General features: G+C 29.9%; 1 protein-coding gene across 1 annotated transcript in view; it reads left to right on the plus strand.

The window, feature by feature from the left end:
* The window catches only part of LOC130445192 (dorsal-ventral patterning protein Sog), a 47,057-nt gene extending 25,379 nt beyond the window's left edge, over positions 1-21,678 (plus strand). The window contains exons 3-10 of the mRNA XM_056780735.1: positions 2,411-2,543; positions 10,210-10,278; positions 10,351-10,657; positions 10,721-11,042; positions 14,853-15,243; positions 15,301-15,782; positions 15,843-16,517; positions 17,261-21,678. Coding sequence (XP_056636713.1) covers positions 2,411-2,543; positions 10,210-10,278; positions 10,351-10,657; positions 10,721-11,042; positions 14,853-15,243; positions 15,301-15,782; positions 15,843-16,517; positions 17,261-17,455 — 2,574 coding nt within the window. The 3' untranslated portion in view covers positions 17,456-21,678. The remainder of the gene's footprint in view (positions 1-2,410; positions 2,544-10,209; positions 10,279-10,350; positions 10,658-10,720; positions 11,043-14,852; positions 15,244-15,300; positions 15,783-15,842; positions 16,518-17,260) is intronic.
* The last annotated feature ends 411 nt before the right edge of the window (positions 21,679-22,089 follow it).

A 22,089-nucleotide genomic window follows, 5' to 3' on the forward strand; every position in this document is an offset into this window, starting at 1 on the left:
GTCAAGTTTCGTAAAATATAATTCTGTTATAAAATATCAGATGGCGTTGTCAAAATTACTAGTTAAACGATATCTATGATATTATAATCGATTTATGTCATCTAATATTCAATATACAGAAATTGCCCGACTAAATACGTATTTATTATCTTCAATAAGACACTCTGTATATATTTACAATTTTTATTACCTTTACATTCATTCTTAAACGTCAAGTTTCGTAAAATATAATTCTGTTATAAAATATCAGATGGCGTTGTCAAAATTACTAGTTAAACGATATCTATGATATTATAATCGATTTATGTCATCTAATATTCAATATACAGAAATTGCCCGACTAAATACGTATTTATTATCTTCAATAAGACACTCTGTATATATTTACAATTTTTAGTACCTTTACATTCATTCTTAAACGTCAAGTTTCGTAAAATATAATTCTGTTATAAAATATCAGATGGCGTTGTCAAAATTACTAGTTAAACGATATCTATGATATTATAATCGATTTATGTCATCTAATATTCAATATACAGAAATTGCCCGACTAAATACGTATTTATTATCTTCAATAAGACACTCTGTATATATTTACAATTTTTATTACCTTTACATTCATTCTTAAACGTCAAGTTTCGTAAAATATAATTCTGTTATAAAATATCAGATGGCGTTGTCAAAATTACTAGTTAAACGATATCTATGATATTATAATCGATTTATGTCATCTAATATTCAATATACAGAAATTGCCCGACTAAATACGTATTTATTATCTTCAATAAGACACTCTGATTATATTTACAATTTTTATTACCTTTACATTCATCCATAAATGTCAAGTTTCGTAAAATATAATTCTGTTATAAAATATCAGATGGCGTTGTCTAAATGTCAAAATTAGTAGTTTAACGACTTGAATCGAGTATAAAATCATAGATGGCGTTATGGAAACGTCAAATTCAGTAGTAAAAATTAATTAAAATAATTTGGTATTTATTGTTTTATTTCTACGCATCTGACTATATATATAAATATGATTTTAAATTTAAACTGACAAACTCTAAAATGATTTCAAAATATTGTATATTATAGTCCAGTCAAATTATTCGAGTAAATTAATTTTCCATGCGGTCGGTGTGTCTGACATTTTACTGGGAAAATATAAATATGGATACAGAAATTACAAGGAAATTAATATAAACATGACTATATTGGTATGTTGTACTTTCCGTTGCGTTGAGTAGATAAATCTTCTAGTTATTTTTCTCACTGATATGAAGGTCATATTGTGTGAAAATATGCAGTTGAATAATTCATTAGATTTTAAAATTCTGTAGCGCTAACTGGTGTGTATGTGCACAAACGGTGTCTGCGTCTTTTATGTCTTTCAGAAAAATTGTAACACCTGTACGCGATTAAAAAAAAAAAAAAAACGATGCGTCATTTTCGTAATATAAAACTAATACGTATTACGAAATTATTATTTCAATTAGATTCAACTTAAAAATTGATTTATATCTATAAAGGAAACTGCATTTCCAGGTATTTTGTTATAATACAGGGCGAGTCATTACTATCTAAATGTCCCTAATAGGTAAACCATAAAATCATACAGGATGTCACAAAACTAGTTGAAAAAATTAGATTTTCGATATTGTAGGTAATATACAGATTGTCTCCATTAAAATAACATATCAAGTACTAGTGACAGGTACTTTTGGGATTGCTTGTAATACGGGTGGATTTCGAATTTTAACCATTCATATTCATTGTTTACGTTGAAGATCGATATACGAGGATGGTTCCGAAAGTACCTGACCTTCTTTTCTTTAATTTAAAGTTCGATACCGTTTTTATAATAAGAATCGTCAAGTTCCTAGGAACAGTAAATAATCCAAGGAAGCTAAATCTGATAAATAGGGTGCACGAAGTAGAAATTCATTGATTTTGATCGTTTCAATAACAGATTTGGTGCAAACAAAACTTTATTCTCAATCGAATGCGGACGTTTTTCTTTCCATGTTTACAAATTCACTAAAAACGTTCACTATTGATGGCATATAATTTCGGGACCATCCTCGTACACCGAAACTGAAAAGCCCCTTCGTAAAAAAGGATATAATCCTTTGGGATTACTTCCTTTTTATGTAAGTAGGCCTTAAAAGCGGGTTTGTCGATTTATTTAAGTCGGTTTCATGAAAAATTCAAGTAGGTCGTTGAAAATTCGGCAACATTGCTTTTAGGAAATGAACGGTGTCGAAATCTTCGATTAAATCCACGAAAATACGATTTTTTAAGGTTTATATCTATTCATTTATAACTTTAAAAGGTAAATAATTCAGGATCTACTATATAAATATTCAACAGACAAGAGAAAGGACATCCTGAATATTTGATATTTCAGTTTCAGAGAAAACGGAGGATCGTGGCTAGAGTCCAATGTAGAAACATCAAAAACGAATGTCCTGAACCGACCTGCGAAGATCCCGTTTTATTACCGGAGAGATGCTGTAAAACGTGCCTTGGCGATAATAAAAGTAAGTCTGAATTTCTAAACTAAACCGCACGAGGTTAAATATAAAAATGTTTCAAGTTACGCGGATCCGATTTGACAATATGAAAATTATAACCCTAAAACAGAAATTTTTTGATGATACCTCGTACATAAATTACGCCAAATCGTAATAAAAATCTGATATTATAAATTTTGATTCCTTAAAAATTAAATTAGTATATTCGGAACAATTCGTTTATCCCCCGTATTCGAATAAGGTATCGTTGATATCAATGGCGATAAAAATGGTTGGCGCCAAACAATTTCGAACGTAATATGCAACAAACAATTGGTAGGAAACGCGCCCACAAGATATTTCATTGTTCTAAATAAATAGCAGTCTAGATATTTTATGAAATAATCCGTAAAATATCTCTATAAATAACATAATATTATGGCGTTTGTAAGTAGAATGTAAATATGACTGTGTGTACGCAGACCTCACATCTAGACAGAAAGAGAATTATTTTGTTGTAGAACGTCTGTAGAGAAATATTTATACTGGCGCCACTTATTATAGCAAACATCATGTTCGTAGTGCGTTTCTGTGTGTTTTTAGCTAAATAAATAAAATTTTATTAAATCAAAATTATACTTATATACAACAAGTTTAGTTTTTTACGCTACGTTAAAAATTGAGAGAATTTCGTTAATGTCGCATTTTGAGAGACAAAAATTATTGTATAAAACATAAAAATACGTCGAATCGTATAATTGAAACCCTTTTTTATCAAAAAAAACTTCTTATAATGAGATAATAACCTTAAAATACGTCTCAGAATCTTCTTTAATTGACCTTGATATGAAATTTGTGGGCTTGGGTGCGTAGACTTTACCTTTATTTTGTACCTATTTTAAATTTAAATTTTTATTTTAAAATTTTACGTAATTTTTATCTAATATTAAAAAAAATATCTATCAAAAATGTTTAGTAGAATATTATAAATCTGTAATTAAATTGTTTAATAGTTGTTGAATTTTGTGACTTTTATACATAACCTCAAATATGAGCGTTATAACTTTTTCGAATTAAAGATTGTTATAAAACTGATTAAAGTCCAGTTATGTTTATTTACGTTAAATGTAATTGTGTAATTTTAAATATTTCACTAGCGAGTCGTCGCTCGTTTCAGTTGTTTATTTCAAATAATCGGCGCCTTCGTAAGATTTAGATTACACAGACAATTCAACGAATTTACAAAAACAAACTATCAGTACGTTAATCGTTAATTTCAGACATTTTATTGCTACGTCTATTTATATTTACGGTTTTGATGAAAGTAAACTACCGAAATTTTGTAAATAATACTCAGTATATACGTAATTCATACAGGTCAATATTAATTGTTATCATTTTTTACTAATATTATACCGAATAGCTTTTAATTGGGATAAATGTCGTACGACACTCCCCAAGCTTTTAGAATAATGACATTTCCTCCAATTTTCCAATTTCCAATAATCATTTTTTTAAATCATATACAGGGTGATTGATTAATATGATAAAATTTTTCTTTTTTTTCCATTGAAATATCAATTTGAAAATTTGACGGATTATAACCGTCATTGATCTTCATATTATATACAGTCTCACGGGGTGTTCAAAAATAACGTGCCATATCAAAATTAAATTTTTTTAAATGAAACTTGTAACAAGTTTAATACTCTGTATAATGTAAAATGAAGTTAAGAGTGGATATCTGTTATCTGTTATAATACGTATTTCGTTAATATTAATTGAATCTGATACAGGATGAATCAAATTACTAATATATTATTTTCTCGGTTTGTTAAATGAATCACACTGTATTTTATGTGAGCGTATTTTTAGAATGTGAAAACTAATGATGGAAAACTTTATCTCACTACTGAATCGCCCTGTATATCGTTTGAACACCATTTGTATACAAATTGGCTAAGAAAACTAAGGTCACAAAATCAGTCTAATAGAATCCTTTATAATAAGTTATTTTATTTTAACGTACCTAGGTAGTATATTTTGCGATAAGTATTAAAAAGTTAAGTAATTATTTTTCATTGTCTGATATGGGTACAATGACAGCAATTTGCAAGGCCATCTGGATAGAGTAATAGATTAAGGCGCCAAGTCTCGACCTACATACAGAAAAGTGTTATTATGTTGACTACACTTTTATGCAATGTTACTACGTTTGAATAATCGACGTACGAACGATATCAGCTTGCCAAATTGAAAACATATACAAGATAACAAAACGGATTAAGTTACAGGGTGAAAAAATAAATAAAACTCACAATTATTTAACGAAGAACGCGATAGACAAAATTGAAAATTAAAAACGAAGACGAAATCGACGTCACACTATTTACAGTGGTTGACGTTTATTAATTAAAAAAGAAGAAAGAATAATACATGATTAATATATTACCGAGTATTTTCAGAAATAATATTTACTTTTCGTATACTTATATACATGTAGAACTGACTGGAATGAACTCGATCCATGCATCAGTTATTTTTAGGCTCGACAGATAATTACTTTATCGACCCTGTATTCGACCGAACATATTTAATTAAAAATTACTGGCAATCTCTTTGTTTAGAATGACGTTCGCCATTTTGTGAACGTATTGTTTACAATTACAATACTAATGGGTTAAAAAATAGTGTTGATGTTATAATAATAATTAGTTTATTAATAGTGAAACTAAATTTTCAAATACTCCACGTATCATTATCATCAAGGAACAACATATTTCAGAATTCTATGTATTTAAATGTTTTTTTGTACTTTCCGTTTGTCTATGACATTTATTCCATTTCATATTTGTCGGTAATGCAGTTTCCATTATAGTTTTCTTCTTTCAATGAATGTAACTATTGTCGTCTTCCATTTTTTGTCCAGATACAAAAAGTTCATTTTGCCGTGTTATCATTTCAAATAAATATTTGGAGAATACTAAATACGAATATATAACCGATAAGGTGATTTCCACAGGCAGGCCTCGATCCTAGCTTATAATATAAGATAGTTGTGCTAAGGTGTGGGCGCCCCATCTTACCGAACACACACCTACACTAGATGGCGCCACAGACATATACATTTTTCGTCTACGTGACTCATACACGTAGATATGATAATTTACTATTAGAATATTGGATTTTGGTCTATGCGCGCCGATGTTTGTTTGGTACTCCCATTCAGTACGATTTTTAAAAGGTGAACACATGATTTTCAGACGAGATGTCTCTAAAGAAAAAACGAAATTGGGTTCAATTTTAAATGGAAGACTACAAAACAATGAATTAACATAGTTTAGGTGTTATTAGTTTTTTGTTAATAGCACATGTACATATATAATGAAATACGAGGGATGTCTGGTATATTATACGAGGGTGTTTCGCAAAATTGTCGTAAAATATCTCGTGGAAAGTAACTTATATTATACGAGGGTGCTTTGAGAGAATGTGTATAAGTGATAAAAATGAAGTTTGTTTATAAAATAATCCATATTTATCGAAATGGAAGTAACAATCGTTCAATTATTATCAATTCTATATTGTATTATAATTTTTCTTTGGAAATCGAGTTTCGTCATCTTGAGTAGACGTTTTTTTTTTTAGATTTTTAGATAATAAAGATTATTTAAAAACCCTAAACCGTCTGGACAAGCTCGTAATTCTAATTTTAAAAATCTATTTTTGGAAATTCCACGAAAAACGGCGAAAAAAAAAAAAACATTTACTTGGCAAGATTCGGATTTTTTCATCGCTTCGATATTGAATTATTTATTATCGAATCTTTCGGCGTCGCCGTCCAATAAAACACCGACAACATTTAATTTTTCTTATATATAAAAGAAAAATGACGAAAAATGAATAAAATATTGGTTTTTTAACCTTATATACGCCCGAAATATTCGTTATTAAATTTCGTATAGTTGCAAGAGGGGTGTTTTTCCTTTCCGATGCTCTAGACGTCACGTAAAAGATCTGTAATTAAATCTGGCGAATAGGGTGGTTGAATATGTGACCTGGTGCATTGTTTTGATTTTTTTTTTGCTCGAACGTCGCAATTTTTATTAACAGATGGCATTTGAAATAATATAAAGTGTTACAAAATTGTACGTAAACATTTTAAGTAATAAAAATGATTATTTCTATAAAAGGAAAACAGAAAATCAGTTTCGTCATTATTCGACGACGTATCGCGAAACTTCAACTTTCCAAAAACGTAGTTATCAATAAAATATGGCGATACCGATTTTATATCGTACCAGACTAAGTATGTATATATACTTGAATCGATTCTAGCATAATCAATGAACATGTGGACAAGCTGTTCAGATGAATACCATCTTAGTACGACCTGAGTGGCGCCCACAAAATGAGATAGTACTTTCTGACATAGACGTACGAAAATTATTTACCTAAATTACAAAAATTACTAATCGAACGATTCCGTAATGGTACCTCTCGAATCCTGTCCACAATATTCAAAGTTTCGATACAATAGAATTTAGTAAATACGCCGGCGTGCTTCTGGTAAGAAACCGAACCAAAAAGTTGTTCGTAACTTACAGGAAACTTCTTCTACAACACACATTGTCATCATTTCTTCTAATCCTAACCATTATTTTCTTCTTTTTTATCAATTTCTTCCAATATCGTGTGGAACTTGCTTTATAAGAAATGACAGTTGACAGTGACAGATGCTTCACGTCGATTTTTATAATAACGTTTTGATTTACTTCGATTTGATTAGTTTTTTGATTTTTTAGTCACTTATTTTATAGAATTTATCGAATTTTTCCCCTACATAAACCAACAAATATCTTTGATTACGTTATTCGATCGAAATGATTCCTAAAAATAGGTCAAATTGCAACATAAGGTAATAATCAACGAAGCTGGATGCCTTATATGCACTTGGTAGTTGATTTTTGAAACTTTCTCATCTCTGACCACGCAAAAACTGAAGTAACATATAGAGATGGCGGTTTAACGTTACGTCGAAACCTTTAAACTAAATAAATTTCAATCATTGACATGAAACGTGAAGTTTATCGATATATTCGATACTAAAATAAATTTAAAATGATAAATATATTATTATAAATACGTTTCACGATATAAAAATTGAATTTATTATCCATAATACCGATAACAGTTCTTTTGGAACGTAATACGAATACCACCTCTATATTTGTTACGGTCACCATCTAGCGAGACGCCCTCGCGCTCAACGGTCCATTCAGTGTGTCTTTTTCATTGATAGGAAAAATTATACACTAATGTTTATTAACTCGAAAAGAACAGGGGCGTACTTAGCTAATAGTCAAATAATTCAATTCGCAAATCGTCTTTTATTTTCTATATTTTTCATATTGCGATATGGGGGTAATACAAGATGAATAAATCCGATATGAGGTACTTAATTGAATTAAAAATACCTATAAATGTTATTGGGTATTAAAGAGGTACCATATGAGGTAATACGAGGTATATAAATCCAATATACGTTATCCAAATGAATTGAAAGTACTTATAAATGCTATGGTGTATAAAAGAGGTGCCATATGGGGTTATATGATGTGAATAAATCCGATGTGAGGTACTTAATTGAATTAAAAATGTCTATAAATGTTATTGGGTATTAAAGAGGTACCATATGAGGTAATACGAGGTATATAAATCTAATATACGTTATCCAAATGAATTGAAAGTACTTATAAATGTTATGGGGTATAAAAGAGGTACCATATGAGGTAATACGAGGTATATAAATCCAATATACGTTATCCAAATGAATTGAAAGTACTTATAAATGCTATGGTGTATAAAAGAGGTGCCATATGGGGTTATATGATGTGAATAAATCCGATGTGAGGTACTTAATTGAATTAAAAATGTCTATAAATGTTATTGGGTATTAAAGAGGTACCATATGAGGTAATACGAGGTATATAAATCTAATATACGTTATCCAAATGAATTGAAAGTACTTATAAATGTTATGGGGTATAAAAGAGGTACCATATGAGGTAATACGAGGTATATAAATCCAATATACGTTATCCAAATGAATTGAAAGTACTTATAAATGCTATGGTGTATAAAAGAGGTGCCATATGGGGTTATATGATGTGAATAAATCCGATGTGAGGTACTTAATTGAATTAAAAATGTCTATAATTGTTATTGGGTATTAAAGAGGTACCATATGAGGTAATACGAGGTATATAAATCTAATATACGTTATCCAAATGAATTGAAAGTACTTATAAATGTTATGGGGTATAAAAGAGGTACCATATGAGGTAATACGAGGTATATAAATCCAATATACGTTATCCAAATGAATTGAAAGTACTTATAAATGCTATGGTGTATAAAAGAGGTGCCATATGGGGTTATATGATGTGAATAAATCCGATATGGGGCAATTAATTGAATTAAAAATGTCTATAAATGTTATTGGGTCTAAAAGAGGTACCATATGAGGTAATACGAGGTATATAAATCCAATATAAGGTATTTAAATGAATTGAAAGTACTTATAAATGTTATGGGGTATAAAAGAGGTGCCATATGGGGTTATATGATGTGAATAAATCCGATATGGGGCAATTAAATTAATTAAAAATGTCTATAAATGTTATGGGGTGTAAAAGAGGTACGATATGGGGTTATATGATGTTAATAAATCCGATATGAGGCAATTAATTTAATTAAAAATGTCTATAAATGTTGTTGGGTCTAAAAGAGGTACCATATGGGGTATATAAATCCAATATAAGGTATTTAAATGAATTGAAAGTACTTATAAATGTTATGGGGTATAAAAGAGGTGGGATATGGGGTAATATTATGTGAATAAATCCGATATGAGGCAATTAAAATGAACTCAAGGTATATTAAAATAACGCTGATGGGAAATATTCATGATGGAGACGTTTAAACGTTCCCAAAGTATTTGAAAATGACGTTCGATATTGATATATGTGCTATAGGGGCTAATATCTCCGATATGAGGTATCTAAATGGGTTAGACATACCTAAAAATAAGTTTGAAGTTAAATGGGGGTCGATATAATTATATTAACTCGATGTGGGGTATTAAAGTTTCCCTTAAATTGTGTTGAATATAAAATAGGTGATGTATGGGGTAACGGGCGTCACTTAAATCCGATATGGGGTAATTAACTCAATTAGAAATTAGTATAAAAACCATTTTTGATGTGGGGGTAGTTGGGGGGTGATCTTGAGGTACCTGACGATTATTTACAGGGTGATTAATGGCGAAGAAATATTAATATCGATTTTGATTGAAAACTTCGTCGAATGCTTTATTATAATCGATGAAAATCAAATTAATAGACACGGATATTCTCTGGAACTTTGTCCAAAACATCGAATTGACGCGGATTTGTCGAATCGGAAACGATTTCGCGTATTTTTTACAGTGTTGTCGCGTTTATTAACATGTTACACCACTGCAACATTATTACAAATGTGCCAGTTTCGATCCTCACCATATTCGATGGGTAGTATTGAACTTTTAATTAACATCATATATGACCGCCCACTTTTCAACTGATACACCTACAAATGGTCGTAAAATTAATTTTTTCGACTTTTTTTTTTTTTTCTTTTTTTTTTTCACCAGATGAACCCGACGTTATAAAAGATATCGTCCCACAAAACGTCGTCGAAGATGAAGAGAAAAGAATCAACCGTAAGTACTTTCAACTATTACGTAAAACCGAGAATATACAGAGTGTCTTTATTGGGCGTTGGTTTTTAACAGATTTCGCGGCCCTTCTCACCGGCAGATCGTCTCTGGACCTCCGAAACGACACGTCTACCAAAGATTTGAATAAAAGCACCGTGGTGGCGACCGGAAGATTCACGTTCCACAAAAGGAACCTCCATTATTCGTTTTATATATCGGAAAAGGCGGCCAGACCTAGATCGTTGCATTTTATGGACAATCAAGGCAACATCCTCGAGGAGTTCACTTTATCTCACGCCGGAGGATTGGTCAACAGTCTTTATCAGAACGCTACGAGAAAAGTTTGCGGGATATGGAGAAGGCTCCCGAGGGATTACAGGAGGTTCGTAATAAACACGCCAAAAAAAAAAAATGTTAATTTCCGTGTTTTTTTTTTTTTTAATAGATTATTGAAACAAGAAAAAATGTACGTGGTTTTAATATGGGGTACTAAAGATACGGAATTCACCCTTAGCGGAAAATTAACTAAATACGTAGCGCTCGGTAGCGAATTATTTAGTTCGCTTTTGGAACCAGCTCCCGGTACCGACTCGACTAGAATGGCGGGTTCGGGTGGTACCGCTATAGTATCGACATCGTCAACACCCTCGCCCTCCGTACATATCGCTATAATATTTAACGGCTTATTCGACGATCGAGAATCCTCGGGGGTGCCCATAAACGTAATGCTGGCCGTTGACGAAAAAAAACAAATCATTCTCGAAGGGGTAAGTCATTTTTTTTTTCTTTCCCCCCAACCTACTATATCGATTCAATGGTTTCTGTAGCTTATGTCGATATTTTTTTCTTAATGTAACGATAGGTGGCGCGATCACTGAATAAAAACTATTTTCATTTAAATTACGATAAATTGGTAAAAAAGTTATTTAAAACAAGAATTTTTGTTATGTATTTACAATATCATTACATCGAATTAAATACAACTTTTAATTTTTCGGGTAAAACCGTTTCAAACTATTAAAAACAGATTTCTATAGTTCACTTTAACATTCTTTTATTATTAACCGATAGATGGCACTACCATATTTTGTTATTATTCAACAAAAGTTTTCTGTACGTAATTTGTAGTTACATCACTAGATGGTACAAGTAATATTAAATCAAATTATTTACGTTAGGTAGGCGTAAGTGTAAATTTTATATAAATAAAATTTAATATTAAGGACAAAAAAAAAGGAAATGTTAATCGACAATTAAATACTATACATTTCATTCTATTCGAGAGAGGTCATTCAAATAAGACGGACGGAAGACTGAACTGAACGGTCATATGATATCTCGTCCGACAGGAGCGCCGTTCTGGTCAAATTTTGAATTATAATTTACCGTCTACAAAGCGGACTGTTTTTAAACTAAGTTCCCATATCAGATGGTACTTCTTACCTCTACCCTTCATAATTTATAGTTTCACGATCCCGTATTGGTTGAGAATTAAAAATATTAAAAACAGATTTCTATAGTTCACTTTAACATTCTTTTATTATTAACCGAAAGATGGCACTAACATATTTTGTTATTATTCAACAAAAGTTTTCTGTGCGTAATTTGTAGTTACATCACTAGATGGTACAAGTAATATTAAATCAAATTATTTACGTTAGGTAGGCGTAAGTGTAAATTTTATATAAATAAAATTTAATATTAAGGACAAAAAAAAAGGAAATGTTAATCGACAATTAAATACTATACATTTCATTCTATTCGAGAGAGGTCATTCAAATAAGACGGACGGAAGACTGAACTGAACGGTCATATGATATCTCGTCCGACAGGAGCGCCGTTCTGGTCAAATTTTGAATTATAATTTACCGTCTACAAAGCGGACTGTTTTTAAACTAAGTTCCCATATTAGATGGTACTTCTTACCTCTACCCTTCATAATTTATAGTTTCACGATCCCGTATTGGTTGAGAATTAAAAATATTAAAAACAGATTTCTATAGTTCACTTTAACATTCTTTTATTATTAACCGAAAGATGGCACTAACATATTTTGTTATTATTCAACAAAAGTTTTCTGTGCGTAATTTGTAGTTACATCACTAGATGGTACAAGTAATATTAAATCAAATTATTTACGTTAGGTAGGCGTAAGTGTAAATTTTATATAAATAAAATTTAATATTAAGGACAAAAAAAAAGGAAATGTTAATCGACAATTAAATACTATACATTTCATTCTATTCGAGAGAGGTCATTCAAATAAGACGGACGGAAGACTGAACTGAACGGTCATATGATATCTCGTCCGACAGGAGCGCCGTTCTGGTCAAATTTTGAATTATAATTTACCGTCTACAAAGCGGACTGTTTTTAAACTAAGTTCCCATATTAGATGGTACTTCTTATACCCTTTCATAATTTATAGTTTCACGATCCCGTATTGGTTGATAATTAAAAATATTAAAAACAGATTTCTATAGTTCACTTTAACATTCTTTTATTATTAACCGAAAGATGGCACTACCATATTTTGTTATTATTCAACAAAAGTTTTCTGTGCGTAATTTGTAGTTACATCACTAGATGGTACAAGTAATATTAAATCAAATTATTTACGTTAGGTAGGCGTAAGTGTAAATTTTATATAAATAAAATTTAATATTAAGGACAAAAAAAAAAAGGAAATGTTAATCGACAATTAAATACTATACATTTCATTCTATTCGAGAGAGGTCATTCAAATAAGACGGACGGAAGACTGAACTGAACGGTCATATGATATCTCGTCCGACAGGAGCGCCGTTCTGGTCAAATTTTGAATTATAATTTACTGTCTACAAGCGGACTGTTTTTAAAGTTCCCATATGAGATGGTACTCCTTATACCCTTTCATAATTTATAGTTTCACGATCCCGTATTGGTTGAGAATTAAAAATATTAAAAACAGATTTCTATAGTTCACTTTAACATCCTTTTATTATTAACCGATAGATGGCACTAACATATTTTGTTATTATTCAACAAAAGTTTTCTGTGCGTAATTTGTAGTTACATCACTAGATGGTACAAGTAATATTAAATCAAATTATTTACGTTAGGTAGGCGTAAGTGTAAATTTTATATAAATAAAATTTAATATTAAGGACAAAAAAAAAGGAAATGTTAATCGACAATTAAATACTATACATTTCATTCTATTCGAGAGAGGTCATTCAAATAAGACGGACGGAAGACTGAACTGAACGGTCATATGATATCTCGTCCGACAGGAGCGCCGTTCTGGTCAAATTTTGAATTATAATTTACTGTCTACAAGCGGACTGTTTTTAAAGTTCCCATATGAGATGGTACTCCTTATACCCTTTCATAATTTATAGTTTCACGATCCCGTATTGGTTGAGAATTAAAAATATTAAAAACAGATTTCTATAGTTCACTTTAACATTCTTTTATTATTAACCGATAGATGGCACTAACATATTTTGTTATTATTCAACAAAAGTTTTCTGTGCGTAATTTGTAGTTACATCACTAGATGGTACAAGTAATATTAAATCAAATTATTTACGTTAGGTAGGCGTAGGTGTAAATTTTAAATAAATAAAATTTAATATTAACGACAGAGAAAAAAAAAGAAATGATAATCGACACTTTCTTTCTTACAAATTCACAATAATTAACATTCAGCGTTATCCCACAGTAGTTTTTCTAGGTTATATTTACAAAATTGTTTTGTACTACGTGAATAGTTTAGATTTTGTATACCAATATTTAATTATCGAGTGTGCTAATTTAAAATTTTTTAACACTGCAAATTTCGTTCTATTCGAGAGAGATCATTCAAATAAGACGGACGGGAGACTGAACTGAACGGTCATATGATATCTCGTCCGACAGGAGCGCCGTTCTGGTCAAATTTTGAATTATAATTTACTGTCTACAAGCGGACTGTTTTTAAAGTTCCCATATGAGATGGTACTCCTTATACCCTTTCATAATTTATAGTTTGACGATCCCGTATTGGTTGAGAATTATTATAATTACAGATTTCTATAGTTCACTTTAACATCCTTTTATTATTAACTGATAGATGGCACTACTATATTTTGTTGATATTCAACAAAAGATTTCTGTGCCTAATTCAAACACGCTTCGTAGTTACGTCACCAGATGGTATTAGTAGTATTAAATCTAATTTTAAATAATAATTGAATCTTTCTTTTATCAGACATTCGAATTACCTGTAAAAAATATGACGTCAATAGGAAATAGATCTTTAATATTTAGAGTATTGTGCATTGTGTGTGAATGATTTTATTATTTTTCTGTTTAAAAATGACTTTAAATAGGTTAATAGTAATATTTCCATATGCAAACTACTTTTCGTATTACATATACGGGGTGGGGCGTAGCTTATTAATCGAACCATCGTTACTAAAAAAAAAAATATACGCATGCACTAAAGTTTAGTAACGAGTATTTCGATATTAAACACAATACCCACAGTTCTATTTGATTGGTAACCTATAAACTCGTTAAATTTCTCACCTAATTTAACCTAACCTCAATTTCAGAATATAAAAGTGAATTTGCCGGCACCGGATTTGAATTTCGTTGAAATAAGCACTCCGATATCCCTATCGGAACTACGTTCCTTATCTAGAGGTAGAATACTGTTAACGGTATCATCAGTTTCGGATCCGAATAATTTACGACTCAGCGGTAGCGTTATAACGAAGGTAACGTGCGAGATCTTTCAAACGATCTTGACAGGGGAAAAAGATCTAACCTCAATTACCAGCGGTTTAGCTTGGATGTACCTGAATAATCAAGGGGCTCTAATATACAGTATCCAAGTGGATAGTATGGATCAAGAGCAATTCCACACAGTTACTTTGACCGATACCACCGGAAAGAAGAAAGCGGAAGTGCTTACGCCGGCTTTTCACGACGGATGGGCAAACGGTAATAAACTTGGTTCGATTTAAAGCTAAACGTGTATTATTTTTCGTTGATTTTTAGGTACGGAAGATAGGATGGTTCATAAAATTTTAGAGCCTCTATACAACAGTAGATTAGATATGAGAATAGCCGTGGGTAATGGTAGTTTACACGGGCATCTTAATGCTAAATTAGTAGCTGACGCTAGAGACGCTCCGGCTCCATTGTTGCTTAAAAGAGAAAATTTCAGTCTACCATCATCGGTAGTGGGTCTTGCTTGGATTTCTGTTGATACCGATTGTCATATACATTACGACGTTTCCGTTTCCGGATTGGGACACGAAAAAAAATTGCAGTTATACTTGGAGATGTACCCAATTATAGCACCCGGTGCACCGGTTCTAATTAAAACTTTGGAAGAATTCATCGGTAATCAAGTAGAAGGTAGCCCCATAGACGTTCTTACCAAAGAAGAATTAGACATGTTAGATAGCGGAGTAAATTTCGTTAAATTAAAAGATTCCTTATCTAATTTAGTATTATTATCAGCGACATTAACAAAGGTAAAAACATCAAAATTAATATTTTAATCAAATTTACTAACTTCGTATATTAAATTATAGGTCAAGTTGCCGATATCTTGCAGGCCTTCCCATAGAGATAGAGATAACATAGTTCCAGTTATAAACGATATACCGGATGGAGCTCATCCAACGGAAGATTGTTTTTTCGAAGGAAAATTCTATAAAAGGGATAGCACTTGGGTATCTAAGAATCCTTGTCAGATGTGCTTCTGTCAAGACGGTCAGGCGTCTTGCGACCGTATGACTTGCCCGGATTTAACATGTACCCCTCATAACAATCTAACAACCCCCGGAGAATGTTGTCCCGTATGTGGGGACACGGAATTATTGAAAAGCAATAGAAAATGCGTTTTCAACGGTATGACTTACTCTTCCGGTAGTAAATTCCATCCGTTTCTCATACCGATCGGCTTCGACGACTGCACCATATGCACTTGTGACCCTGTTGATTTGGAAATAAAATGTAGAAGAATTGAAAGTAATTCGGCCAAATGTGGTAAAGGAGCTATTACGACACCGGAAACTTTGAGCGAAGACGATATTAGAAAGTGGTCTATAAAACGAAAAGAAGAAGTTTCGAATACGGAATTAATCATAAAAGAAGGTGGTTGTAAAAATTATAATAACCCAGAGAAGCCCTACAAAAACGGCAGTTCTTATCACCCCTATATAGCGTCGCTCGGAGAATATAAATGTGTCACCTGTAAATGTCAGGTAAGTTTGAAATTAAATTCACTGATAATTCTGTCATTTTACCTTTGTATAAACCTCTGAGATATAATCCAATTTTTCAATACAATAACCGTATTTAATATAACCACTATAACTTAATTTATAACTACTACACTTTTAAATTCATCATTTACTATAAATTGCATTTATTACTGAGAAATAAAAACGTTTACAACAAAGTTTTTTCATTATATAAACAAACAAAACAAATATGCTCTGGTTAAGACAGTTCTTCTTTTTTATTAAATTGTGTGGCCTCTTATATTCAAAGAAATGTCTAGATTTACGTAATGTATTTTGTGACAATAGTGAAATAGATCATATTCTATACAGCGTTGCCACGAGTTATAAAACGTATAATGTTTTAATAAATTATTTATGTTTTCATAATAAATAATTCAATTTCTCACTTCTTAAACCTATTTTATATAGTTTTGTTGATAAATATGTTTCTTTTAAATTATTTATATGTATTACTGGAGAGGATATTTCATAAATGATATTTAATCATACTACATTGTGTAGTTGCCACGTTTTACAACTTTACTGCTATATATTTTGGTAATTATGAGTTGCTAAATTAAAATTGAGATCGGACAACACTGTAAATATGTCAAAAGAGGATTATCTATTCCAACCTATAAGATTTTTAAAGTAATCAATTAATTCTATTTTTTTTTTTGTAACGATTGATATATTTTAGATAATTATTCATTTTTTTTTAGAATGGTACACAAACTTGCGCCAGAGAACGATGCGAATGGAAAAATTGCAAACTGGTTTTCGATTTACGAAAAACTAAAACAAAAAACAACAAAAAAATGCCTGTAACTTTCTCGGATTACTGTTGTTCTTTAAAAGAATGCCGGAAAATTAGGCACAAGAAGAAAGTGGAAGAAAGGGCTTCTCACAAACAATGAAAGACGGTTTTTTTTTAAAAAACACTTTCTCATGTTTTGGAATTATTTATCCTAAGTTTTGGAAATTCTTAAAAGGTGGATTTTTTGAGTCCTTGTTACCCCTTAACCAAAGAAGACTGAGGCAGCTTAAGAATGGCGATGATGAAGAGAGAAAGAGAGAGAGAACGACAGATAGACAGCTGCCAAAAGTATTTATTTACAATTAGGTTTTATTCTTAAGGGTAGGAATATGTAGAGAATCAGTCATAAATAAACAAAAAATCAATATCAAAATTAAATCACGGATGTCATTTTCATAACAATAAATATTCTCAAAATATGTTTTATACTTCTCTTTAAATATTTTTAATCGAGACATTATGGAATGACGTTGTAGTAGGCGGAGCAATTACCGCCATCTTGACATTACGTGTTAGTACATTCAGTATGCAGCCAGCAGAGGTAGCGTGCACTTCGTTGCTATTGTACTTTGTACACAATGGAGTATTTCAAGTGAAAATCGAGTCAATTGCAAAGTACTGTGATAAGGTTTTTATTGTAAAAAAATTTACACGTGTGGCGAAACACTCGACGAAAAAATTCTGTTTTTCTCATACTCAACAGATCTGCAATAATCTTGAAGTTACTAGTCATGAAGACTTGGCAACGCTTTATCTTTGAAATATTAAAAACGTGTAAATAATTGAATGTTTTTCTGTGATTTAATACTCAATTTCCGAAAATAATTTATAATTTTGTTTTTATCAATCGAAATATCAAAGTTTAAATTATTATAAAAATTTCGAGTAATAATAAAAGGTTTTCATATAACCTCAAAAATTTGACGAATTCTTGCAATATTTCTCCCTTGTATATTTGTATATATAGTTCAAGCACTTGAAAGCAAAGTCAAATTATAAAGTTCGATATTTTCTTTGAGAATTTAAGGCATATGAGATTTTATTTATTTATATTTTTGTAATATTTTTCATAAGAACGATTATTTGACTGTGCTTATATAATTAACTATTTATTTGACAAAAATATTGTTTGTAAATGATTCCACGGTTTGTAGAATATAACTCAAAGAGCTTTAATTAAAGTACAGTCTTGCAATAAGTATCAATATCATTAAAAGTATAATTATTTTTGTGTTGAAAAAGTCTGGCAACAATGAGCTATAAAAATATGTCTGCAATATCAAATCAAACTAGATCTGTCAATTAAAGAATTGGTATAGAATCGATTATAATTGTGACTCACATTATTGTTTTCAATTGTGACTCACATTATTGTTTTCGTATCGAGACGAATTAATTTATTTCAGATCTTTGAGTTATACTACAAACATTTGAGAGAATTTTTTCTCAATACTCATTATATTAGAGAAGAAGGCTGAAAAGAATGTTTTTCGGGGAAAGTTCAAAGATATCTTGGACTGTATAATATTTATACTAATTAATTTTCACTAATAAGATTTTATATAAAAATTTTAAGTGACGTTTATCGTTGAGTTTTTCCCGCGTTTGTGAATGATATATATCTAAATATTATCAAAAAAAAAAAAGTTAAATGGTGCCAAAATTGGATATTAAGATTATCTTAATGTTGTCAACAATGAATTAGTAGATTCTTCAAAACTTTTCCAAATTTGATGAACATAATATAAGAAATTGAGGTTAGGAACTGTTTAAATCATCACAAACAATTTCTATAGCAAAAACAATCTAACTTGAAAGGTGAAAAATTATCTAAATGTCATTTCTACGAAAAATTTACTTTGTTAAACTACCTGGTAATATTTTCCTCGAAAATTGTGGAGTTTCTACTAATACATAACTTAAATTAAGGGTTTAAGGTGCAGTATTTTCATTTTTAGTCCTCAAACAAATTATAATTTTCTAATTTGACCAATTTTATATCGATTTATTAACTCCTTGCTTAAGAAACTAATATTTGTCTAATTAGTTTTTCAATGAATCAATAAACTTAAAGTTGGAAATAATATGCAAGAAAAACATAATAAACAAATACATTTCTATTTATAAAATACTATTTACCTTTTATTATCATTATTCTTTTCATCAAAATGATGTATATTATCAACATAATTGACAGAGACAATTGACAACGTCTTCTTTTTTAACTAGTTTGACGTTGAGATATTCGTAATCGCGTTATAAAACAAGAAGATTTAAGTTCGAGGCCATAAAATTTAATGAATAAGAAGAGAAGAGAGGTTGGATACGTAATGTTTCCAATAGGTAAATCGAGATAAAATTAAAGTTTGGTATTTCCGTGTGGAAAATTTGATTTCTTATATTAGTTGTATATTTTGTATATACGTAAATTGTATATAAATTTAATTTAATAATGGGTGCATTAGTTTTAATCGAAAATAATTTAAACCGATTTTGGCAACCATTTTGATTATTAGTAGAACATATCATATATAGTGCCATTATTAAGACAAAACTTCAAGTACTTAAACTCATAGACGTATGATGATGTCATTAATTTCTTCTTTTTTATATAATTATTGAATTATATATGTTCCAAACTACCCATGATACGTCTGTGATTGATTTGACGCAATATTAATATTACTAATGGAAAATTATAGTCTATATTAAAGCATTTGTGCGGGGTTGCCAATTCGAAAAAATCGTTTACAAAAGTAATAAATATAATAAAAACAATAAACATTTTTATTTATTTTATAACATATGTCGTTTTGTGATTATTGATTGATTTTTGGTTTTTCACAATACACTGAGAAAAATTAAATAGGTCAAAACACTTTCCATTGATATTATGGAAGCATTCGGTATAAAAAAATTATTGCGAGCAATATTTTTTGAATTTTCGATCGATTTAGTGATCAAATCTTTCAATTGAAATTGAAATATTATACAACAAAAAATCCTTTTCAATATGGACCAGATTTCTGAATGAAAATGAAATTAAACAAATTATTATCAATAAAATTATTGGAATACTTGCCAAATATATAATTTTGATTCAAATTCAAGTAATCTTTCATATACTAAATTTTAGTTCCAAATTCTTGATATTAAAAGAAATATTTAAATTATGGCAACACTGGTAATGGTTGTTTGAATCCATAACAGTAACCAGACAATGTTGCCAATTTTTATACTGTTACAGCAAACTGACGAAATAATTGATCTCGTCGAAAATATCAAAATGAATTATGTTTGAACTGGATCATTTGAATAATTCTGAAAATTTCATAGATTATTTAAATGACAATTATAATCTGCTCATTGGTTAGAAATAGATAGGGAGAGCAGTCGCAAGCAACCCCTTTTTGTAGTTATAACCTCATATCAACTTTCTAGTAACTTTTAAATATCATAATATGCATTTATATCGATTATAAATTAAATAGAAGCTTAAATTATTATGATTCATAGAAATTAGAAAGTATTATAAGTGAATAAACTAGTTGGGTTAATTATTTTGGTACACCTTGTATATATAATTGTTTGGAATCTCCCTATGCGATACTACCAGTATTTTGGTAAATAAGAAATAGTATTTTCACTAGAAATTGTGATTTTTTTTATTAATTATTTCTGAATAGAAATAAACGGTTTTTTTTTTCTATAAAAAAATTGCCCCGGGCGCATCGTAATTCACGACTGTCGAGTCACACCAAACATTGAATTTCGGTATAAATAGTCACTGTAAATATATTTTTTAGTTTAAGTAGATAGTAAATAATTATTACAACTAACTTAAGATTTAATATTCGCTGAAATGCATTTGAAAACAGGTCAGTTACGTAACAAATTTGGAATTGGGAGTAATTTGAAAATTGGGAATTGATTACCAACAATAATAATCTAATTTTGTTTCGAAACCGAAGTATCAAGTTAACTGTTAATTTTAATTTAGGAAAAAGTATTTTTTTAATGTCGTTGACGCCTTCTAATGTCGTTATTCAACAAAATGAGAAATTCGTTGCTGAATTTCCAATTTTTAACATTACATTTAGTACAATTTTTTATGTTACTGAAACATTCACAGAAATGTAAATGAATTATGCGAATGCAGTAGTTAAACAGTAAAGCTGTCAATGGGTATTTATATAATCGCTTTTTTCTTGTAATAACATTATTGAACATACACATAATTTTGTTATTTCAGAATTAAGTTAAAATAAATATTCCGATTTCTATGTGTACCTGCTAGCTGGAAGAATATATGCTTCATTAATACATGCTTTTGTGTTTGATTTAAGAATATATACCCAACATAAAAATTAAAATTATCCAAATTATGTTCAAAAACACGAAATTTATCTCAAACGAATCCAAAAACTTGAATCGAAAGTTTCAAGATAAGTAATATAACGAATACTAATGTATATCTTAGGTTTTCGAGGTAAAAAATATATATAATACCTCTTAATACTTTAAAATAATATAAAGCATGCTAAACTGCATTTTATTTATGGAATTAATCACTGAGAGATTCAATTTTTTCCATAACGAACACTATAACAAATTTTTTTCAACAACAACACTTTGAAATTATTTCTAACACAAACAACACTTAACAGAAACCATTTTAAAACACAAAATGACACAGTAAGAAATTAAATTATTCATATACTTTTAAAATCTTAT

Source organism: Diorhabda sublineata, chromosome 6, assembly GCF_026230105.1.
Source record: "Diorhabda sublineata isolate icDioSubl1.1 chromosome 6, icDioSubl1.1, whole genome shotgun sequence".
In the NCBI taxonomy this organism is placed as follows: domain Eukaryota; kingdom Metazoa; phylum Arthropoda; class Insecta; order Coleoptera; family Chrysomelidae; genus Diorhabda; species Diorhabda sublineata.